Source organism: Dendropsophus ebraccatus, chromosome 7 (assembly GCF_027789765.1).
Source record: "Dendropsophus ebraccatus isolate aDenEbr1 chromosome 7, aDenEbr1.pat, whole genome shotgun sequence".
In the NCBI taxonomy this organism is placed as follows: Eukaryota; Metazoa; Chordata; class Amphibia; order Anura; family Hylidae; genus Dendropsophus; species Dendropsophus ebraccatus.
Genome location: NC_091460.1, coordinates 116297998 through 116321552, shown reverse-complemented (window position 1 = coordinate 116321552; position 23555 = coordinate 116297998). Strand labels below are relative to the sequence as shown.

Here is a 23555-nt window from a genome sequence, read left to right as displayed (position 1 = left end):
GTATATGTATGTGTGTGTGTGTATATATATATATATATATATATATATATATATATATATATATATATATATATATATATATATATATATATATATATATATATATATTATATATGTGTGATATAATTTTTTTTTTTAGACTGATTGCAGATATAATACTGTATTTCCATTTTTTTTTATACTCAAAAATTTCATCTTTTCTTTCTTAAAGCTCTTTAAATTTGTGAACTTCAACAGAACTATGACCCAATTGTCCACCACTATGTCCCGCTGTGCCAAGGATATCCTAGGTTTCTCCATCATGTTTTTTATCATATTTCTTGCATACGCCCAGTTTGCCTACCTTGTCTTTGGTACTCAAGTTGATGACTTCAGTAGCTTCCAAGACTGCATGTAAGTAGTTAAGAGCAATGGTCATCAGATGTAAGTTATACTTATTGGTGGCCCAGTTTTAGTTTTGACATGTCTGGCTTCCAAAGATGTCTGTCTTGGTTTCCTATTGACCCCTCCCCTGACCTCCTGAGATAAGGCCCTTGCACATGATATCCAAATCAGTCGTCTGCGTTGTGAACACCAGTGACTCACTGCAGACTGGGTTAAAGGGGTTGGACGGGGCTACAGGGAACATTTTATTTTGCTGGATCTGAGCGGACAAAATAATACTAAAAGCGGTAATTTTCTTAAAAACTTCTGCCAACTTGCCATGTGGAAAGTAAATAACCACTCAGCATAGAGGTCTGTTCTGTCTATGCTGAGTGCTTATTTTCTGTCCCTACTGCACATTAGCTGAGGTTTTGAAGAAGAGGACAGGGGCAGACACAAGGCTACCTGGGAACCAGCAGTTGTGGGGAGGTGGGACAGGTATGTATCTCTGTATGTTCTCCATAGCCCTGGCATTATGATAAATTTCAAGTTTCACCGCACATCCCCTTTAATGTGTAGCCTGTCACAGGCTTGTTTCCTGACTGCACCCTTGCTAGACTATGTTGTGCAGTGACAGGAGCAGCACCACACCTGTTCTCAGGTTCTGTGTAGTATGACAGCTCTGCTTCAGGTGTTTTTGCAAGCCTAAAAAAAGTCATGTCAAACATTTTCATTGTATGGTAATTGCTGTTCTCATGATTGCTTCCACATTAGCACCCCAGGGGCACCCACCATCCTGGCTGAGGCCTTATTCACACTGGCATCTTGATTCCAGTCTATGAGGTTTTCCGTTTTAATTGGTGGGCATATAAATTACCATTGTGTACCTTTTATAACCCCTCTAAATTGAGTCCTATGGGTTTCTGGTAAATGTCATACCATTTTATTACCCTCGTACATATGCCAACCATAGTCACATTACCGAGCTCTACGTTATCAGGAGATGTCAGCTAATTGACTTTTTTTCATTTTTAGTTTTACCCAGTTTCGTATTATTTTGGGAGATTTCAACTTCACAGAGATAGAGGAAGCAAATCGGATATTGGGGCCCATATATTTTACATCTTTTGTGTTCTTTATGTTCTTCATCCTTTTGGTATGTGGTTTATGTTGTATTTTTGTGTTTGTTTTGTTATTTTGTAAACTACATCTGTCAGTTCACGTTTAGTGCTTGGACCGTTTAGTGCTGTTATTGGTTTAAAAACTACTTAAAGGAGAAGTCCGGCGAAAATTATTTTTTTTATATGTTATTACTGATGGAAAGTTATACAATTTTCTAATGTACATTAATTATGGGAAATGCTCCTATACTGCTATTTCCCTTAATTTAGTGTACCAGGAAGTGTTAGAATTCTCTCAGAAGCATGGAGTGTCCAGCAGGGGGCGCACTATATATAGAAGTCAATGAGTACCATTGACTTCTATATATAGTGCGCCCCTGCTGGACACTCCATTGGAATTACAATGGATGTGTATGTAATGTAATATACAGTGTTTTTGATTGAATACATTTATGAAATACTTTGGGGAGCAAGGACACTTGCTCCCCAAAGTATTCCATAAATGTAAGCAATCAGTACATCACAGTAAGCCCGCCGCTACCGAACGCCCGCCACTGCCGCCGCTGTGGACTACTCTCAACTACTACTCTCCCCACCTGTTCATAGCATGTGCAGGTGATGGGAGAGTAGTAGCCGGGTTATATGGCTGAGATCGCCGCCGCGATGCCGCGCAGGGGGAGCCGCTCATCACTGCAGCTATCATCCCCCTCCGCTCCCCCCTCCTGCTGCTTCCTTACTCTATGTGATAGCTGACTTCCTGCCCGGCCGCCGGCACGTGTGAACGGAGAGCGGCGGCCGGCCAGGAAGTCAGCCATCACATAGAGTAAGGAAGCAGCAGGAGGGGGGAGCGGAGGGGGATTATAGCTGCAGTGATGAGCGGCTCCCCCTGCGCGGCATCGCGGCGGCGATCTCAGCCATATAACCCGGCTACTACTCTCCCATCACCTGCACATGCTATGAGCAGGTGGGGAGAGTAGTAGTTGAGAGTAGTCCGCAGCCGCGGGCGTTCGGTACATAAATGTATTCATAAATGTATTCAATCAAAAACACTGTATATTACATTACATACACATCCATTGTAATTCCAATGGAGTGTCCAGCAGGGGCGCACTATATATAGAAGTCAATGGTACTCATTGACTTCTATATATAGTGCGCCCCCTGCTGGACACTCCATAGGAATTACACATTTCGTCGTGACGTCACTGCTTCTGAGAGAATTCTAACACTTCCTGGTACACTAAATTAAGGGAAATAGCAGTATAGGAGCATTTCCCATAATTAATGTACATTAGAAAATTGTATAACTTTCCATCAGTAATAACATATAAAACAATAATTTTCGCCGGACTTCTCCTTTAAGGGTGCGTTCACACCTACAGGATCTGCAGCAGATTTGATGCTGTGTTCAGTTATTTAAATGAAATCTGCTGCAGAAAATCAGCTGCAGATCCTGTAGGTGTGAACGCACCATAAAAGTTTGTTTTTGTGTTTCACCTTCTACATTGATGTTTGTTGCCACACAGCAGAGGTCCTAGGACTGCTCATTAGGGCTGGGTTCACACTGCTTTTTTGCTGTCCATTTAACAAAAAAAAAAAACGGGTTAAAAAAAGTATGTGTTGGTGTACACCTGTTTTGATCTGTTCTTCCATTATTTAAAAAAAAAAAGGTTCCTATAACACATCCTATTTTTTTTTTTTTTGTGTACACAAATTAATACATAAATAATTGTTTGGTCAATAGAAAAATTCATCTAAGCAGATGCACACAAATTAAACGGAAGGACAGCAGTGTGAACCCAGCCTAACCCTAATCGGCCTGTGTAAATAGGCCTTTAGATTTTGTTCTCATTTATAAAAGTCTGCAGAAACTTTTAAAAGAATTACAAAAAAAAACATCCAGACAACGTCTGTGCGGGAATTGTGATTGATTGTGTGAATTGTGAGGATTTCAGAACGGCCTCTGTATATTTGAACACTGTAAACACACAATTATTGCAGATTTTCCGCATTGACTTTGCTTAGGAAACTCTGTGGATCTGCAATATAATCCGCAATTTCAGATTCCTAAAGGGAAACTATCAGCAGCTTGGAAGACTCTAACCTGCTTTTTGTTAATCCAATTTTTTTTAACAGAACATGTTTTTAGCCATCATCAGTGACACCTACTCCGAAGTCAAAACTGATATGGCTCAGCAAAAGAGTGAAATGGAATTGGCCGATCTTATTAAAAAGGTAAGAAGTATTACGGTCACTATAGTTTATAGGAAATGCCCGATAATACAGGGGAGCTCCAAACGTGAGTGAGTTCTAACATCAACTTCTTAACAACCCATGACGTTTATTTTCATCATGGGGCCGTTAGGAAGAGGTATGGAGGGAGCTCTGGACTAAAGCCCAGTCTATACCCAGCAAAACCTTAGAGCGGCTGAGGACCAGTCAGTGCTTCTCCGTAGGATGGTCACTGGATCTTCGTCCTTCCTGCTGGGCGCATTGATCGGTACTTTGCTAAACTTTGCATTCAGTAATGTCCCGACAAAAAAAAGGAAAATAACTTTAATTGAATGCATTGTACGTACCCCATAAACCTGTGTTGCATATCCCCCTGTGGTTCATGTACCCTAGGTTGAGAAACTCTGCCCTAGGGGGACTACAAAAGTGCGCCCATTTGTCTAAAAGACAAAAGACGTAAACGTTTGGTATCGCTTTATGCGGAAATGTCCGGACTCTTAAAATACAATGTGATTAAAACCACACAGTCAATGGCATAAACCTAATAGAAATAAGTAGATAAACCATGAAGGAAATTGTAACAATTAGGTATTACTGTAATTGTACAATTCTGAGAAACACAGATAACATGTTAATGTTACAGCAGAATGAATGGCAAAAATGTTTTGCCGTATAATTTATGGTGAAGTAGGAAAAACTGTGTTAAAAAACTACATTTGTTTTATACAGTGGTGATAAGAAGGCAATGATTTTTAATAAAGGTTGGCAGTCAGTAAATTACCAGTGTCTTGTAGTTGGTCCATCAGGACTTCACCATTTACACCCAGGAAGATGGAGCTCCAAGGACGAGTTCTTTTATTACAGCTCCACCTAGTGGTTAAGTATATGTACATGCTCTACCAAAAGACACAACTATAGGTACACTATATAGATTTTTTTCACAAACCCTTATAAATGTGGTGACCTTAATTTGCACTAATTTTAATCTTTTTAATAAATTATATTTATTTATATAATCATTTATTATCATTATTGTTATTTTTTATTTATTTCTAGGGTTGTAGTAAAGCAATGGTAAAACTGAAGCTCAAGAAAACCGCAGTGGATGATATATCTGAGAGCCTCCGGCAAGGAGGGGGAAAGCTAAATTTTGACGAACTACGACAGGATTTAAAAGGGTAAGATCATAGGCTCTTGAATCCATGCCTTTTTATACCTTCTCATCCAGTGATGAATGCTCGTGATATTTAAAAGACCAGAGTCTTCCTGACTCTTCACTTATTGTTACACTTGTCCTGTAGTGTCCAATTTAGCTATTTAGGCAACCTATAGCTCCACACAAGAATAGGCCCCTACAGTGTATAGTGTACAAGATGAGTAAAATATACCCATAGAGCTCTCATTTTCAGTACAGTGCAGCATCCTTCAGTTCTTTTATACAGGTACCCATCTTGCCACTGTGGGGGGGGGGGGGGGGGGGCGAAAGAATGCTGTATTCAGCACCTGTTGAACCCAATAGGGTCCACATTGAAATTGGTCTCTAGTGGTGGAAACCACCAATGTTTTTAAAAGTATTTCAGGGAACAAAGGAAATATGCTTTGTAATAAGCCCTAGCTGCACCAGGACATTACTGATTCCACTAGGGGAGTTCGAAGGGGGGGGGTCACGCGGCGACCCCACTCTGAACTGCCGTGATCCCGGGTGCTATATGCAGCCCGGGACCGCGGCTATTAGCGGGCACGGTCCGATCACCATGCCTGCTAATTAAGTATTTAGATGCAGCTGTCAAAGTTGACAGCTGCATCTAAGTACTTGATGTCTGCCTTCTCTGGTGGTCTAGTGGGCGGATCACTATGGCCTTATATACACAAGGAGGATAAAACGAAAGAGCAAAAATGAAAACTGGCTGTGTCCCCAAAGGGTTAAAGGGTTTTTCCAAAATGGCAATAATTTTCCATAGAATAGGTAATAACTACTTCTTTCTGGGGGTCCCAGTACCCCTGTTGGAAGAGAGCTGCAGTTGAGTGTTCACCCTGTTTCCCATTCATTTGAAGTCCTAAGGACTGCTGTCTATAGCTGAGGACAATGCCTGGCTATTGTCTGCAATCATACTTTGAATGAATGGGCAGTAGGGTGCTGGTCCAGTCAAGCGGGGGCACTCAGGTCTCCATCATTGTGGTCATGGGGGAGGGATGCAGAGGCAGAACTCTGCGGGTCAAACACTTCATACATATCCTGTGTGTAGGTGATATAACGTATTATGGGGTGAACCCCTTTAAAGGAACAAAGCACTATAGCCTTAATATATTCAGAAAACAACCAAAACCATTCATGCAGTTGTTTTTTGAGAAAGTTATAATGGTAGGTGCTAAAACTCATAGATTTTTGCGGGATAGTCATGTCCATTTCAGTGTCAGTATTTCTTTTATAAACCATCTATATTTCTATCTCAGGAAAGGCCATACTGATGCCGAAATTGAGGCCATTTTTGCTAAATATGACCAAGATGGGGACCAGGAACTTACAGAACATGAACATCAGCAGATGCGGGATGATTTGGAGAAAGAGAGGGTGAGCGTGAGCTGTGGTTTGTTTTCAAATTCTTGTTTTTAAGTTATTGTGTATTAGAAGAATATGATGTAATCCATGAATGTGGAGTTTAGTATTGAGTCATGCCTCTTGTGAGTGGAGCAACTCAGATAACATAATAGCAAGTGTCTTATCGCATTTTTGCACTTTCCTTTTTTCCTCCTTGTTCTTTTTTTTTTCACGTAGAGACCCACATGAGCCCTTATTTTTTGCGACACTAATTGTACTTTACAATGACAGGCTGAATTTTTGCATAAAGTACACTGCGAAATCAGAAAAAAAGTGTGGTGAAATTTACTGCGTGTGTGCGTGTGTGTGCATACACACACAGCCTGCTGCAGCCATAGCATACACACACAGCCTGCTGCAGCCATAGCATACACACACAGCCTGCTGCAGCCATAGCGCATACACACACGGCCTGCTGCAGCCATAGCGCATACACACACGGCCTGCTGCAGCCATAGCGCATACACACACGGCCTGCTGCAGCCATAGCATGCATACACACACGGCCTGCTGCAGCCATAGCATGCATACACACACGGCCTGCTGCAGCCATAGCATGCATACACACACGGCCTGCTGCAGCCATAGCATGCATACACACACGGCCTGCTGCAGCCATAGCATGCATACACACACACGGCCTGCTGCAGCCATAGCATGCATACACACACACGGCCTGCTGCAGCCATAGCATGCATACACACACACGGCCTGCTGCAGCCATAGCATGCATACACACACGGCCTGCTGCAGCCATAGCATGCATACACACACGGCCTGCTGCAGCCATAGCATGCATACACACACGGCCTGCTGCAGCCATAGCATGCATACACACACGGCCTGCTGCAGCCATAGCATGCATACACACACGGCCTGCTGCAGCCATAGCATGCATACACACACGGCCTGCTGCAGCCATAGCATGCATACACACACGGCCTGCTGCAGCCATAGCATGCATACACACACGGCCTGCTGCAGCCATAGCATGCATACACACACGGCCTGCTGCAGCCATAGCATGCATACACACACGGCCTGCTGCAGCCATAGCATGCATACACACACGGCCTGCTGCAGCCATAGCATGCATACACACACGGCCTGCTGCAGCCATAGCATGCATACACACACGGCCTGCTGCAGCCATAGAACACTGAAGAAAAACACCACATTGAGGACAGAGGTTTCTGCTGCACTACTTATGTCTTCTCCTCCTCCTCCTCCTCCTCCTCCTATATTCCTCAGGATATCTCCATATTACACTGCATCCAGGAAGAGAACAGCACAGATCTCCCCCCACACACAATGGAGTCTTCCAGCTCAGAAACAAATTGCCAAATAGTGACCGACAACTTTTCCTCGACCACCTAATAGGGCCAGTGTCCTATTAGAATGTTGCGCATAATATATATTGATGAGCAAAACTAAAATTCATATCAAAACTCAATTTTAAATTGTTCTAAGATTTTTTTTTTTAAAGCTGGAGTTGGAGTCGGTACATTTAGCCAAAACTAGTTCCAAATCTGACTTCACAACTCCTACTCCACAGCCCGCAGATAGTCTGTATGTTCCCTTTAATTATAAGCATTTATTTATTGCTGCTAAATATAGTTTTCTTTGTATGATCAGCAATCAGTAGCTGCATGTTTGTTTCCTACAAGGAGGACCTGGAGCTGGAGCGGGGCTCTCTGCCACGTCCCATGAGCAGTCGTAGCTTCCCGCGCAGTCTTGATGACTCAGAAGAGGACGACGATGAGGATAGTGGGCACAGCTCCCGCAGAAGAGGGAGCAGCTCTAGTGGGGTCTCCTATGAAGAATTTCAAGTGTGAGTGCATGTGTTAACTATTGGCTTGGTGGTTTTCTTTCTTTGTTCCCTATTTTTTATGAATAATATTTTAATAAAGGTTTAATATGTTTAAAAGGTATGCTAAGGATAAAGATCCAGTGGATAGGTGATGTATATATCTGATCAGTGGGTGTTAGACTGCCTGGACCTCAGCTGTTCACTACAATAGACTGGACCCCATCATACTTGGCAGATGCCTCCAATGCTGATTATGCAGAGCAGATTTAAGAAGGTTTCCAGATTCGCAGACAGCCCCCCTTTAAATGACTCCCATTACTTTGATCTTTGGACATCTTCTCATTGCATTTCTCATTGATACCCCCAGTGCCTCGGATGCACTTGCTGACTACTTTTAATATAGATCATGTAACCTTATCTTTTAGCTTGGTACGGCGAGTTGATCGGATGGAACACTCTATTGGAAGCATTGTATCCAAAATTGATGCAGTAATTGTTAAGCTGGAAGCAATGGAGCGAGCTAAAATGAAGCGCAGAGAGGTCCTGGCAAGACTTCTGGATGGGGTCACAGAGGTATGTATGCATTTAAAGGGATTTTTCTCAGGCACAGGATAGCTCATTAGTTGGTAATACGCAGGGTGCCTAACGGGAGATTAGCTGCTGTTACAGATCACTACAGCTACACCGTGAACGGAGACATGATATCCCAATTCAACTCTGGATCAATAAAGTAAAGGCCCCTTCACACAGCCAGTTATAAGCCAAGTGGCATAGGAATACTCGTTCCTAATAACTGGTCTGTGTAAAAGGCTGACGATTAAACAATTGTTTGTCTGCTGGTGGAATTTACACCTTTTATGCTGGCATAAATATAGTCCTTGCCTGCACATTGCCCTTCTTCTAAAAAAGACCCTAAAGCTCGTCTTTAGTCAGGAAAGTTGTCTCACCGGGAACTTGAACTCCATCAAAGATGCTACTCACCCACCTGCCATCCATGACTAACAAGCTAACACTGCCTCCATACTCATACCCAACAAACCAAGGTGACAAACCTTACAAATCCTAATCACACTCAAAAAGATGGGTTACTACAGTGTCCGCCCCCCCCCCCCCCCTAATCCTGCATCCGATGTGAATTGTATTGCACTTCAATAAAGTCATTTCATATTTTGGTCTGCCTTTACTAATAATGTTCTTGCGTCTCTTGTCATGTAGGATGCAAGGCTTGGTCGTGATAATGAAATGCATAGAGAACAAATGGAGCGTCTGGTAAGAGAAGAATTGGAGAGATGGGAATCTGATGACACCACTTCCCAAATGAGCCACCGACTGGGGACTCCTAGTGGAACCAATGGGCAGTCACGCCCCAGGAGCTCAAGACCTCCATCCTCGCAGTCTACAGAGGGCCTTGATGGGGGAGGAGTGGCCACCAGTGTTACAAATAGCCAGATATAGAGATCTGAATAACAAAATAGTACTACAAAACCAAGTGTATAGGGCAGTAGACTATGGACCAGATTTATTTAAGTGTATTAAATACACTGGTGTAAACTGCCCATAGCAACCAATCACAACTCAGCTAAAAGCTGAGCTGTGATTGGTGGCTATGAGCACTTTATGCCAATGTCTATTTTGTACACTTTGGTAAATCTGGGCCTATGCCTCTTCAGTTTAAGGCCAACAAATTGAGAACTGCAGCTTACGTTAGCCAAACCTGAGGAATTTCTTTATTAAAGTGGTACAACACAGTAGTTATGGGGTTCTTGAGACAGCAATTCTTTGATCACCGCAAACAAAGCATCTATCTGTTTTTGTCCACAGGCTACAATGAATATAACTAAAATATTCATACGCGGTCGTCAATAGATTTTTCCCTTTATGTGCTAGAAAATGAACAAAAAGTGCAGGCAGATCAGCCGTAGAGCAGCCATGTGCAATTTAAAGGACAACTCCAGCCAAAACATATATTTTTTTAATATGTTATTACTTAAGGAAAGTTAGACAAATTCCAATGTACATTAATTATGGTAAATGTGCTATTTCCCTTAATTTAGTAGATCAGGGAAGCTTCAGATTCCTTAAAAAAACGTGACCTCACGAATCAGGTGTAATTCCTATGGAGTGTCTTGCAGGGGGTGCACTATATGTAAAAGCCTTATAGCACTGTATTGTCTATGGAAGTGTATGTAATATATTGTAAACTACCCTTTTATTGATGGAATACATTTATGGAATAATTTGGGGAGCATGGACACTTGCTACCCAAATGGAGGGCACTGAGCAGGAAGGGAGAGAGGTGCCTGTGCATCTAACTACCTCCTCCCTCCCTGCTCGGTGCAGTGGGACAGATACACACTACTACTACTCCCATCAGCTGCTCATACTATGAGCAGATGATGGGGGAGTAGTACCAGAGAGATCCCCATCACCAACCCCCCCCCCCCCCCGCCAACATCCCTCCCCTGTCCTTGCTCCCCAAATTACTCCATAAACTTATTCCATCAATAAAGGATAGTGTACATTACAGTACATACACTTCCATAGACAATACAGTGCCATGGAGTTCTACATATAGTGCGCCCCCTGCTGGACACTCCATAGGAGTTACACCTGATTCGTGATTTTTTTTTTTTAGGGAATCTGAAGACCCTCTGATCTGCTAAATTAAGGGAAATAGCACTATATTTGCATTTCCCATAATTAATTTACATTTGGAATTTGCCTAACTTTCCTTAAGTGATAACATATTAAAAAATAAGTTTGGGCCGGAGTTGTCCTTAAACCTGATCTTTCCCTGGGCAAATATATATAATTTTTATTTTTAATTAGGATCTATTAGATCTTACTTGTTAATCATTACACAACACTATAAATATTTAGCTTATAACAGCAGTTAGCTTATGTTGTACACTCAGTCCACATGCAGTACTTTGCACACCAATGTTTAAAAAAACGTGAAAAACATGGAATTTTATAAAAGAAAAAAAGGGAATCAAAGCTGCTACAAATGGAGCACGCCCAGCATTATTTGTAACAATTTTACGCATGATCCTTTTTCCAAGATTTGCGCCAGTTACAATAATATCAAGTTGTGGACAGGTCCTTTTTAGATCCACTCCCTTCTAGTCACAATACACGTGACTGTGAAAGATTGTAGAGATGACAGCATTTCAGTAGAATTTTGGAGTGTTCTAGTTACACTGGTACATTTGTGCTATAAAGTTAACATACCACAGCAGATTTTTTTGCTTTCTTGTCCTTTTCTTTAGAGAATATGAATGATAACACAAAACCCTTTTTATCACTCATGGTTAGTGGTTGGGTGAAGCGATTTGTCAAACTACTGTGTTTTTTCTCTTTTTTAAATCATAATGGCCCTGATCAAAAGTTTACATACCCCAGTTTTTGGTGCTGTGTATTGCCCCCTCTAACATAAATAACAGCTTGAAGTCTTTTGGGGTAGTTGTGGATGAGGTTCTTTGTTTTCCCAGATGGTAAATCTGCCCATTCTTTTCGGCATGAAGACTCCAGTTCCTGTAAATTCCTGGGCTGTCTTGTATGAACTGAGCGCTTGAGATTTCCCCAGAGTGGCTCAATGATATTTTGGTCAGGATGCTGAGATGGCCACTCCATAACCTTCACTTTGTTCTGATATTCAAGGAATTGATAATTGGAAGATCTCAAAACACACAGTTCAAGCAAAACTGCCCAGGAATTTACAGGAACTGGAGGTTTTTGCCAAGAAGAATGGGCAGCTTTACCATCTGCGAAAATAAAGAGCCTCATCCACAACCACAACAAGTCTTCAAGCTGTCACTGATGTTAGAGGGGGCAATACACGGTATAAAAAAACTGGGGTATATAAACTTTTGATTAGGGTCACTTAGATGTTTTTAGTTGCCATTATGATTTAGAAAGAAAAGCACAGTAGTCTGAAAATAAATGGCCTCACCCAACTACTTACACACTTACCATGAGTGGAAAAAACTTTTTGTGTTATTCATAGTCTCAAAAAAAAAAAGACAAGCAAAAATTCTGCAAGGGGGGGTATGTAAACTTTTGAGCACAACTGTATGAATGTGGTAAATGCTCGTTACTCATTGTGATTTTGAGAAGGACTTTTATTAAAAAATAAAATAAGACCACAACAACTATCTTAATGGTGCGTTTACACAGAGATTTATCTGACAGATCTCTGAAGCCAAAACCAGAAGCCAGAAACGGACAACAGGTCATAAAGGAAAGACTAAGCTTTTTCCTCTTTTCAAATCCATTCCTGGCTTTGGCTTCCAAAATCTGTCAGATAAATCTGCCTGTTTAAATGCACCATAAGGCAGTTATAAGAAATGACTAGTTTTAATGGTCACAGTCAGATTCTTGGTTTTTAAAGCTAGCCATCTACATGTGTAGCCAAAGATTTGCCAAATAAGTTTATTATTGCCCAGTGACCACCAATAAGGACATTGTAAATATTTCTGTAACACGTTGTTACTTTTTTTATTTTTATAAACAAACTTCATCTTGAAGTGCTTAAAGTTTCATGGATATCCGTTTAAGTTTTACAATTCTGCTCGTGTGAGAAGTAGCTATATATTTTACCTCCATAAACTTTCAGAATTACGTAACGTAGCTAGAGTGTACAAATATGCTTTAATAGTAGTTGAAGTGCATTGTGTTGGACAACTTTTTACAAAATATGTATTATCACATAGGAATGTCCAGGCTGCATTGCACTGCACACAGGCATATACATGGAAGTTAGAGGACCCCCAACATCTAAATGGCTCTCCATTTTCTCTAAAAGCTAACCATGTGGAAGTGTCTGGAGTAGAGAAACCAGGGTCGTCTGGTCATGATTGATAGTTTAATGCTGCTGGGAACATGCATACTTACCCCATTACTCTGCCTATTTCTACGCCACCTATGGGTCAGATAGAAAATGTCCACTTGCCATAGACAGTTTAGAGAGATCTATTCTGTCCAGGGCTGTTGAGTCGTAGTTGGAACTAGTTTTGGCTGCAGTCAGAAAAAATGTACCGACTCCAACTCCAGCCTTTGAAAAAAAAAAAAGTCTTAAAACAATTTTGATATAAATTTTTGCTCATCAATATATATTATGAGCAACATTCTAATAGGACACTGTCCCTATTAGATAAGGGTGGTCGAGGAAAAGTTGTCGATCACTATTTGGCAGTTTGTTTCTCAGCTGGAAGAGTCCATTGTGGGGGGAGAGATCTGTGCTGTTCTCTTCCTGGATGCTGGATGACTGTATATGAGCAGCAGTGTAATATGAAGATATTCTGTGTAATATAGAGGAGACATTAGTGTAGCAGTAACCTCTGTCCTCAATATGGTGTTTTTCTTCAGCTGTGTGTGTATGCTATGGCTGCAGCAGGGTGTGTGTGTGTGTGTGTGTGTGTGTGTGTGCGCGCGCGCGCGCTATGGCTACAGCAGGCCATGTGTGTGTGCTATGGCTGCAGCAGGCTGTGTGTGTGTGTGTGTGTGTGTGTGAGCGCGCGCTATGGCTGCAGCAAGCTGTTTGTGTTGACATGCCCACACACACACAGTGACCCCTCTATATCAATATATAAAGAGTATAAGAATATATAGAGTATAACTTCTCTATAACACTATGGCTGACCTCTATATCCCAGGTATCTGACATTGTTAGCAGTGTTTGTGTGTATGGTGAATATTTAGTTAGAAACAGACTGTCAGCAGGAAAAGACCACCTGCTCCATCTAGTCTAGTTGTGAGTAGTTCAGGACATGGAGGCTGGAGACTGGCTGCATCCACTGCACACACAGGAGAAGCTGCTTTATATATTTCCTTATTCCCTCAGAAGTCGCCCCAGGATCATGTAGGACATTAGGGAGAAGCTGCTGAGCCAGTGTGATAAATGACTTCCCTGGTATATGACTGGCCATTTATGAAGGAGCAGGAGTCTGAGTCGGTACTGATAAAATTCAGGAGTTGGAGTCGAAGCTGCGGCTTACCGACTCCACAGCCTGATTCTGTCTATGCAAAGCAGGAATTCCCTGTCCAAGCGGTAGATACTGGGTGGACTGGAAACCAGCAGCAGTGGGAGAGCAGTAAAGGGAAATATACATGTTTCGTATGTTCCATTCAGCATGTTAAATTATTAGTAATGACCGGACAACCCCTTTAACTCTAAGCCCTTTTCAACTTGTTAGTGGCTTAAGTGTGTAGTACGACAATAAATTACACTATGACTTATGAACAAGAATTTGTGAAGTATGATATATACAATATACATTTTGTATTTCTATATGTATGGTGTACAGTTCTACACGCTTCACTACAATAAAAACTTTTTTTTAAAATGATGTCTGTGTTGTGTGTCAATGGGTCAAAGTACAGCCCTTGGGAAAAAATAGTGGACCAAACGGGGGCCGGGGGGGGGGGTGATTGGTGTGGTCAGCCTTCAAACAAAAAGTTGCATGTTTTTTTGCTGATTGCTGGGATTCTTGCAGCCCTAAAAATCATTGAGTCAGCTAAACATCTGTGCATCTTATTTGTGTGGTCCTGCTTACATAATCTGTGTAGAGAGCCACTTAAAGGGGTTGGCCACTATATAGTAAAATTGTTCAGTGTACAATATCTGTAAGTGTAGTCACTGCACGAATGAGCCCCTGCACAGATTTCGTACACAGCGCTGTTCTCATGGCTGACACCTTACATATAGTGTCTTCAGACGTTCATAGCTGCAAATGAGAACCGATCAGGGATATTGATACTCATTTGCAGCACCCTTACAAGGCGCAAATTGCTCAGTCAGGCTGCACGAACGATAACTATTGTTTGTGTACCTATTAACTTTAAAGCGACTCTGTACCCACAATCTGACCCCCCCCCCCCCCCCAACCCACTTGTACCTTCAGATAGCTGCTTTCAATCCAAGATCTGTCCTGTGGGCCGTTCGCCAGGTGATGCAGTTATTCTTGCAACCTCGTGCCCTACGGGTGTATCTGTGCTCTAACTTTGCACCATCCCTCCTTCCCACCCTCTTCATCATTAGGAATGCCACTGGAACATTTACTCCTGTGTGAACATTGCACAGGTGTCTTAACGATCCAGCCCATATGCTGTGTTCTCACAGGTGGGGAATAGGAGGCAATCTGCCTGGAGCATTCCTAATGATCAGGAGGGCAGGGAGGAGGGACAGAGAGGGTGTGCCACCCTAATGCATACACAAACTAAGCCACAGCCATAAGGCACAGGCTTTAAGTTTAAAAGTTGTTTTCTATGACAATAACTGCATCACCTGCCGAACGGACCGCAGGACAGATCTTGGATTAAAAGCAGCTATCCGAAAGTACAAGCGGTTTTGGGGGGGGGCATATTGTGGGTACAGAGTCGCTTTAATGTTATCGGCTGCACATCTGTGTACACAGAGAAATGTGTGCCCAATAAAGATAAATAATTGGCCCACGTTAAAGGGCTTTATATAAGTTGAAGCCACAAAATCGTCATGTGGAAAACAAAATTTATTTTTTAAATTATTAAGGCAGTTTTCCTGTAACCAGACAAACTTAGGTTTTTCATCTTCAAAAAGAAAGACAAAAAACCCACAACCTACCTCTGTGCAAACACTGCATAGTATTTTGCATTCATTTTTTTCATTTACAGCCGTTACAAAACAATTGACTTATCTAAGAGCAAACATATACAAACTGGAAACAGAATAACTAAAATTAGATCAACAATGTAACTATGAACATTAGTCATAAATAGTTCTTAAGTTTAATTTACATTACTGTAAAAGAATACTTATAACATGGAACATAGATAAAGGTTATTTGCCCCCACCTGGAGATGTAAACCATAGAGTGGCAAGGCTAGACATTCAATCCATTCACAGCTTACTTGGCACGCTAGGCTCACTGTAGTCTGCTAAAAGTATCCCATAAAATAGAGATGAGTATACATTGGCTATATTATTTCACTGACCCCTAACTGTGTTTCAGACTTTGGGATCAAGATTCGGCTTATAAAACATATATACATATAGAAAGCTAGGATTAGTGGCAAGTTTAAGTGCTGTTGTCCGTTCAGTTTATGTGAGCTTCTTCATGAAATACAGCTTCAGGTAGGCAATTATGAGGAATATCAGGGTCATTATAGCCAGTGCCAAGTGGTTCTGCCACAAGCCCCAGGCGGTGTATTCAATTCCTTGATTTGTAAGATATCCGTCTCCAGAAGTCCTTAAAGAGAACAAAGTATAAAATTACACATAAGCTTATGTAAAACAGACAATGAAATTGAGGAATTTAGTTCAGACGCTATACCACAGATAGATTACCAAAACAGGTCAATATCGCTCTGTGTAATAAGGACGGCGATCAGCTGATGAATGTTCAAATGTAAGTACGTTGGCTGATCATCCGTCGTTGTTTGCACCCCCCCATGTAGTAGGGGAAGTGCAGCCAAAGGCTGATTAAAGGGGTTATCCAGCGCTACAAAAACATGGCCACTTTTCCCCCTCTCTCGTCTCAGTTCAGGTGTGGTTTGCAATTAAGCACCATTTACTTTAAAGGGGTACTCCAGCGTGGGGGCACTTTTGCGCTGGGACCGGGGAGGAGGTGGCCGAGGGAAAAGACGTCCACTCACCTCCCCGGTTACATCGGCGGGTCCCGAATAGCGGCGCTCCGATGGCCGGTTCCCGGCCGCTTCCTGGTGTCTGACGCGGGCCCGAGAAGTGACGTCTCAGGTCCGCTCAGACAGTCAGTGAAGGAGGCGGAAAACCGGGGAGGTGAGTGGACGTCTTTTCCCTCGGCCACCTCCCCGGTCCCAGCGCAAAAGTGCCCCCATGCTGGAGTACCCCTTTAATGGATTGGAGTTTAAAACCCCACCCAAACTGGAGACAAGAGAGAGGGAAAGTGGCCATGTTTTTGTTGTGCTGGTTAACCCCCTTTAAAGCGAAGGGCCTATCAGCCCTGTCTACACAATTACCAAGGCTGTGTCTACACATTTGGAACATGTTCTGAACATGGTGGAAACCATGCCCCCATTTTTTCCACAATAGCCGTGCAATGTTGCCAAAAATCCCGGTGACATTATTGAGCTATTGGAGGAGAGATGGGAGCATGGCTCCATCACCATTAGAGCGCATTCCAAATGCATATGTGGAGACCCAGTCTGATGGATTCAGCAAACAGGTGCTGATCAATGAGAATTCACAACATATCTATAATGTATTTAGAGCATAAATTCACATGCTGAAGATCTAAACTGTGCACCACATCTCATTCACATCCCTGGAAGGTGTTTCCCACACAAATACACTTGTTCAAGTGAAAGTTTCCTTAAAGTTGGCAGCTTGAAGGACTACACCTGACAGGGGCGGATTAACCTTACTATGGGCCCCGAGCTGTTCACCAAGCTTGGGCCCCCCCAACCCACTGTAACTATGGCGGCACTAACTTGTCTTTTTCCTCCATAATGCAGCCTTTAAAGGACCTGTGGTGACATCATTGTCACATGATAAGGTCCTTCAATATATTCTCTAATGTTATTGTCTCCTGGCTGCAGTTTTGCCCTGATTTGTGCAAAATTGTGTTAAAAAGCAGTGATTTTTATGCAAATCATGACTGAAGATTCTGTTTGGGGGCCATGGGCCCCTCAGAAGCTCAGGGCCCCAGGCTACTGCCCGAAACTGACCTATTGTAATCCGCTACTGACACCTGAAAATAAGAGATACAATGTAAAACAAGATGGTGTATAGAAATGGGGACACGTACAAGAGATTAGGGCTGCTTGCATTGCATGGATAATTCGATGTAATATTTGAAGATCTGCAGAAATATAGCCCAGGAAATTCGTTTGCTTGCAGAGCCTGAGGGAGAACAGATAAAATAAACAGAAGTTAAAAACTCTAAATTACATTATTTTAATACATACATGATACAGCAGATGCCCCCAATATTTTTCCAACAAATTAAAGGGGTACTTCTGCGCTGGGAAACTTTTGATATAATGCTGAGTTATACAGAAAATAATAACAGATGTTATTCTTATCTCACTGCACTCCCCCTGGTGTCCTCTTGCTGCGTCTCCTTGTCCCCAGCAGGTTGCAACTGCCGCCACTTCTGCTGGTGTTACTGGTCTCGGCAGTGACAGCCCGCTCAGCCAATCACTGCCACAGTGCTTTCCTGTCTCAGTCAGTAATTGGCTGAGCAGCCTGTTACTGACAAGATGAGTTAGACTGTGGTAGTCGCTCTGGTCAGCAGGGGACTTGGAGACGTCACTGGGGAAGCATGGTATTTGTGGCTCTGGTTTTGGCTATGAAAACTACAACAGTAAGGTATAACAAAAGGCTGGGGTGAAAAAAAAAAATCTTGGTGTTAATCTATCACTGACCCCTAACTATGTTTCAGACATTGGGATCAAGATTCGGCTTATAGAACATATATACATGAAGAAAGCTAGGATTAGTGGCAAGTTTAAGTGACTTACAGTCAGGCCATATCGAGGAATGCTGAAGTACTTGAGCCAAGCCAGCCAACCCATAACCGATGTTACATTCACTAGTAAACCGGAGAATATCTACAAAGAAAACATAATGGCATGTTATCTAGAAGTAGGTTTATAAAGCAGTTCAGATAAATACAGCAGTGCTTAAAACTTTATATACCCTTTAGAATTTTCTATATATCTGCATAAATCTGAGCTAAAACTACATAGGCCTTTCACATAAAGTGGATATAGAGAACCAAATCAAACAAAAGAATGAACAATATTAGACTTGGTCATTTATTTGTTATAGCAGCTGTACCAGATTTAAAAAAAAAAAAAAAACTTAGAAAATGGACTGTGGTTATTGAACAAAAAAATTATGTTTAAGTAAAAAATAAACTTTAGTGATGGAAGGCATTAAAGGATGAAGCAGGCTACAATACTTTATTAAAGAAATAGCTGCATATACTCCGGAAATCAATCAGTCAATCCATGTGATATGCTATACTCACAATCATAAAGACGAAGCATATGGTCATAAGGAGGTTAGCGACAGCAACAACATCCTGACCAGCTGCAATTGCAAAAGCCATGGACGAAGCCGTATAGGAAAGCATCATCAAGGTAAACATCATGGTGAAGAAACACCCTGCTGTAGCTTTGAATCCTGAGATGCAGAAAGACAAAAAAGTTTTAGTGCCACAAAACAACCTGATACCATAGTGGTGAGCTGAACTATCGCTGCACACTGTGTTTATATTGGTTTGTTGGGACATAGCAGTTGTATATCCGGGCTACTAACCATGTCTATGCTTCTCAGTAAAAAGGTCCCCAGTGGAAATGAGTGAACCTCGAGCACACTCAGGTTCATCCAAACCGGTGGCTGAAGAAGTTGGGTGCAGTCCTAGGGAGTCCTATTAGACATGGAAACGGCCTATGTATTGTGATATTCTGTATTGGGTGTGTTTATGTTGTTTATTTGTATTCTGAGTCTGTTGGCTGTAGTATCACTTCAAAGAGAAAATGACCAAGGCTAAAGTTATTTTACCCTCCCAGTATAAGCATGAGAGTGAATGAACACCCTGCTCGTCCTCTTACTGTGCACTCCATTCCTGATAAGATGCAACTTCCGATTCATAGTTCTCCATTGTGTCCAGCCAATTCACACTAGAGGTCTTAATTTAACTCTATAAGACTCAGTTAGCATTTCAGAGTTACAATGACTGGAGCAGGTGTTGTAGTAAGCCACTGCCTTTGGCTCTGGTGTTTGGCTTGTTTTCCCCAACATCATCAGTTGTGGGAGGGTTTGGAGGCCAGAATACAAACTGACCAAGCTGTAAACAAGCACTGATCTCCTAGATTAGCGCTTTTTTACAGAGCCTATTACACAGCTTGAACAATCACTAGATTGTTTGAGCAGCCCTACCTTTAAGAAGCCACATATCTATTATTACACTGTGTGGCCCTTGGCAGGTTATCTTTTGGCAGTTCAGAAGGGAGTAAGTAGCTGATGACCAAGTGTTTGCTTGTTCGATGGCTGATCGTTGGCTCTATTACAATGGGCCACATCTGCCAGATTGAGCAGAGAATTTTCCCATTAGGGCCTTTACGGAGACAGCAGGTTTCCGACTTTTCACCAGTGTGTGTGTGTGGGGGCGCTTTATACAGATAATCCATTAATTTCAATAGGTGCCATGTTCTATTTTCTCTATAGGTGCATACTCTGTCGATAACTCTGATCAGCCTATTTTCACAGGGCAACCTTATGCAAACATATAGAAAATATTTAGCAGTATACTTACCAATCATGAAATAGATAACACATGTAAAGATAATGCTTGGGATTGTCCTCATGGGAAGCAAATCTGCCATCAGCTTGGAGACAAAGTATGCGGACAGTCTGTAGTATCCACTGATGTATTCATGTCTGAAAGAAAACATAATTATTCAGGTCATTCCCCAAATTACACAATCAAATTCAATGTGTTAGCTGCTCTCTATTCGGACTCATAGGATATCTTTATACCCTAATGGGATATTATAAAAAGAGGTCTAACTAGTAAGGTGATTTCTAGGTAGTTTCCCCCTGCAGGTAGGACTCATGTATATAATTTAGCCCCCTGTAAGTAGGGCCCCTCTGAGTATTTATTTGCTTCCTATGAGTAGGACCCTTCCTGAGGATAAGTTTGCTCCCTGTGGGTAAGACCCCCTGAGGATACTTTGTTCTAGGTAGTTTGCCCCTTGTAGGTACACCTCTAGAAAGATTCTCTATAGGTAGTACCCCCTTGGAGGAAGGATCCTCTTGAGGATAGTTTACCTGTAGGTAGAACCTCTTGTAGCTAGTCTGTCTCTTGTATGTAGGACCCCTGAAAATAGGATTACCCCTGTAGGTAATACCCCCTTGCAGGTAGTTTAACCCTTGTAGGTAGGACCTCCCTGTAGGTAAATTACCTGCAAGGGGGTACTACATACAGAGTACTGACTACCTCTTTGGGGATCCTACCTACAGGGGGCAAACTATCCTCAGGGGGTCAAACCTAGAGGGGGCACACTAGTCAGTTTTCCCCCTGTAAGCAGAAACCCCCTGTGTTTAGCGGGTTCCTATCTACAGGAGGACAAACTACTGTCAGGGGGTTCTACTTATAGAAGTTGAACTACCTTTAGAAGGCTCCTATCTACAGGGGGAAAATATCTACGTGTAGGGAGCAAACCATCTACTAGAGGAAACTACCTACAAGAGACATTAGCATACTGGGGAAAACTACCTACTTGGGATGCCAGTTTACTAAGGGAATCTACATGCTGGTAGCACCTCCCTAATGAGGAAAACTACCTACTGGAGCAACTCTTCTAAATAATAGGAGGGGCCTAGCTATCCCACCCCACCAGCCCACTTAACTATTCACTTTGTAGGGAGAAAATATTGTCATAGTGGTCTGGCCCGGATGGAGAAGAGAAGGGAAAGTGAACAACTCTGATCAAAGACGACATCACTGCGAGTCATTGAATATGACAGCACTGTGATCAACATGACTAACAGAGACACATAGGCTCATAGGGGGAAATTAATCAAACTGGTGTAAAGTAGAATTGTCTTAGTTGCCCCTAGCAACCAATCAGATTCCACCTTTCATTTTTCAAAGAATCTCTGAGGAATGAAAGGTGGAATCTGATTGGTTGCTAGAGGCAACTAAGACAATTCTACTTTACACCAGTTTGATAAATCTCACCCATGGTGTCTTTTTAGACTTTTTTGTATTTTGCTGAACATCATTTAGTAGGGGTGCCCTCATGTAATTTCTTTTCCATGGTGGAAAAGGGGAACTATCAGCAAGTCTAACCCACTGATAGCTCCCTATTGTGTCTTACCTTCATCCCCTGCAACGTTCCAGTGCAGTTTTAATGTAGTGCTCTGTACAGTAAGACAGTTTGGAGCACTAACGGCCCCCACAGATCCGCCTCCGGCCAGCCCATGGGCTAGATTGGCGCTGTGGGGACAGGGCAGTGTCCAAACGGCCTTACCGTCCAGAGCACTACATTAAAACTGCATGGGAACGTCGCCAGGAATAAGGGTAAGAGGCATACAGTCATCCTCAGCGTCCCATGCACTATAGGGAGCTATCAGCAGGTTGAATTTGTCTAACCTGCTGATAACCTATAGGGAACTATGTTCACATAACGTACTAACTACAGCTGTTATTTGGCACTGAAAGCAACGGCCGTGGTCTAGCATGTTCCTACGGCCAACATTGCAGTGACGGCTGCAGGAACATTATTTTAGTTCAATATTGACTGCTGGCCCTTTTGCGTCAGCAGGATGGTTAAAAAAGAACGGTGTGTAAACAAGTTAAAATAACGGCCAATGTTTCGCGCATTAACAGCCGCAAATAAATTACATGAACACTATTTTGATGGCCAGCGTGAACAGTGGTTGTTATTTAATACATTGTTTGAACCAATAACCGTTATTTCCATAGACTTCAATGCAAACCATTCAATTCTGAAAAAAATGGCTGTTTTAACCCCTTAAGGACAGAGCCAATTTCGATTTTTGCGTTTTCGTTTTTCTTCCTTGTGCTTAAAAGGCCATAGCACTTGCATTTTTCCACTTAGAAACCCACATGAGCCCTTATTTTTTGCGTCACTAATTGTACTTTGCAATGACAGGCTGAATTTTTGCATAAAGTACACTGCGAAACCAGAAAAAAAATAAATGTGTGGTGAAATTGAAAAAAAACAAACGTATTTTGTTTATTTGGGGGAAATGTGTTTTTACGCCATTCGCCCTGGGGTAAAACTGACTTGTTATATATGTTCCTCAAGTCGTTACGATTAAAACGATATATAACATGTATAACTTATACTGTATCTGATGGCCTATAAAAACCGCTCCGTTCCCAGGCTTATAGCACTTTTATTCTTTGGTCTATGGGGCTGTGTGAGGTGTGTTCTTTTGCGCCATGATGTGTTCTTTCTATCGGTACCTTGATTGCACATATACGACTTTTTGATCGCTTTTTATTACAATTTTTCTGGATTTGATGCGACCAAAAATGCTCAATTTTGCACTTTGGGATTTTTTTGCACTTACCCCGTTTACCGTGCGAGATCAGGAACGTGATTAATTAATAGTTCGGGCGATTACGCACGTGGCGATAGCAAACATGTTTGTTTATTTATTTATTATTTTTATTTATAACCTGGGAAAAGGGGGGTGATTCAGACTTTTATTAGGGGAGGGGGCTTTTTACTATAAACAACACTTTTTTTTTTTACTTTTACACTTATACTAGAAGCTCCCCTGGGGGACTTCTAGTATAAGTGCTTCGATCTCTCATTGAGATCTCTGCAGCATAGATATGCTGCAGAGATCGATGAGATAGGCACTGCTGCAGCCGGAAGTAAACGCGTGCCGAGTCGGGGACGGCGCCATCTTGGAGCGGTCCCCGGCCGG

At 42.1% G+C, this 23555-nt stretch overlaps 2 protein-coding genes across 4 annotated transcripts in view; one reads left to right on the top strand and one right to left on the bottom strand.

Annotated features, from left to right (window-relative positions):
• PKD2 (polycystin 2, transient receptor potential cation channel) overlaps positions 1–10259 on the top strand; it is a 29595-nt gene extending 19336 nt beyond the window's left edge. The window contains exons 8-15 of one of the 2 annotated variants that reach the window (XM_069978268.1): positions 212–393; positions 1399–1519; positions 3621–3719; positions 4773–4894; positions 6171–6288; positions 7986–8146; positions 8551–8698; positions 9341–10259. In XM_069978268.1, coding sequence (XP_069834369.1) covers positions 212–393; positions 1399–1519; positions 3621–3719; positions 4773–4894; positions 6171–6288; positions 7986–8146; positions 8551–8698; positions 9341–9580 — 1191 coding nt within the window. In that variant the 3' untranslated portion in view covers positions 9581–10259. Of the gene's footprint in view, positions 1–211; positions 394–1398; positions 1520–3620; positions 3720–4772; positions 4895–6170; positions 6289–7982; positions 8147–8550; positions 8699–9340 lie in introns of both variants that reach the window. The other variant, XM_069978267.1, reaches the window with a different exon arrangement.
• Positions 10260–15615: 5356 nt separating this feature from the next.
• The window catches only part of ABCG2 (ATP binding cassette subfamily G member 2 (JR blood group)), a 107355-nt gene continuing 99415 nt past the window's right edge, over positions 15616–23555 (bottom strand). For both annotated transcript variants that reach the window (XM_069978265.1, XM_069978266.1), the window contains 5 exons: positions 20404–20528; positions 19114–19268; positions 18602–18691; positions 17887–17981; positions 15616–16350 (listed from right to left, as the gene is read on the bottom strand). In XM_069978265.1, coding sequence (XP_069834366.1) covers positions 16203–16350; positions 17887–17981; positions 18602–18691; positions 19114–19268; positions 20404–20528 — 613 coding nt within the window. In that variant the 3' untranslated portion in view covers positions 15616–16202. The remainder of the gene's footprint in view (positions 16351–17886; positions 17982–18601; positions 18692–19113; positions 19269–20403; positions 20529–23555) is intronic.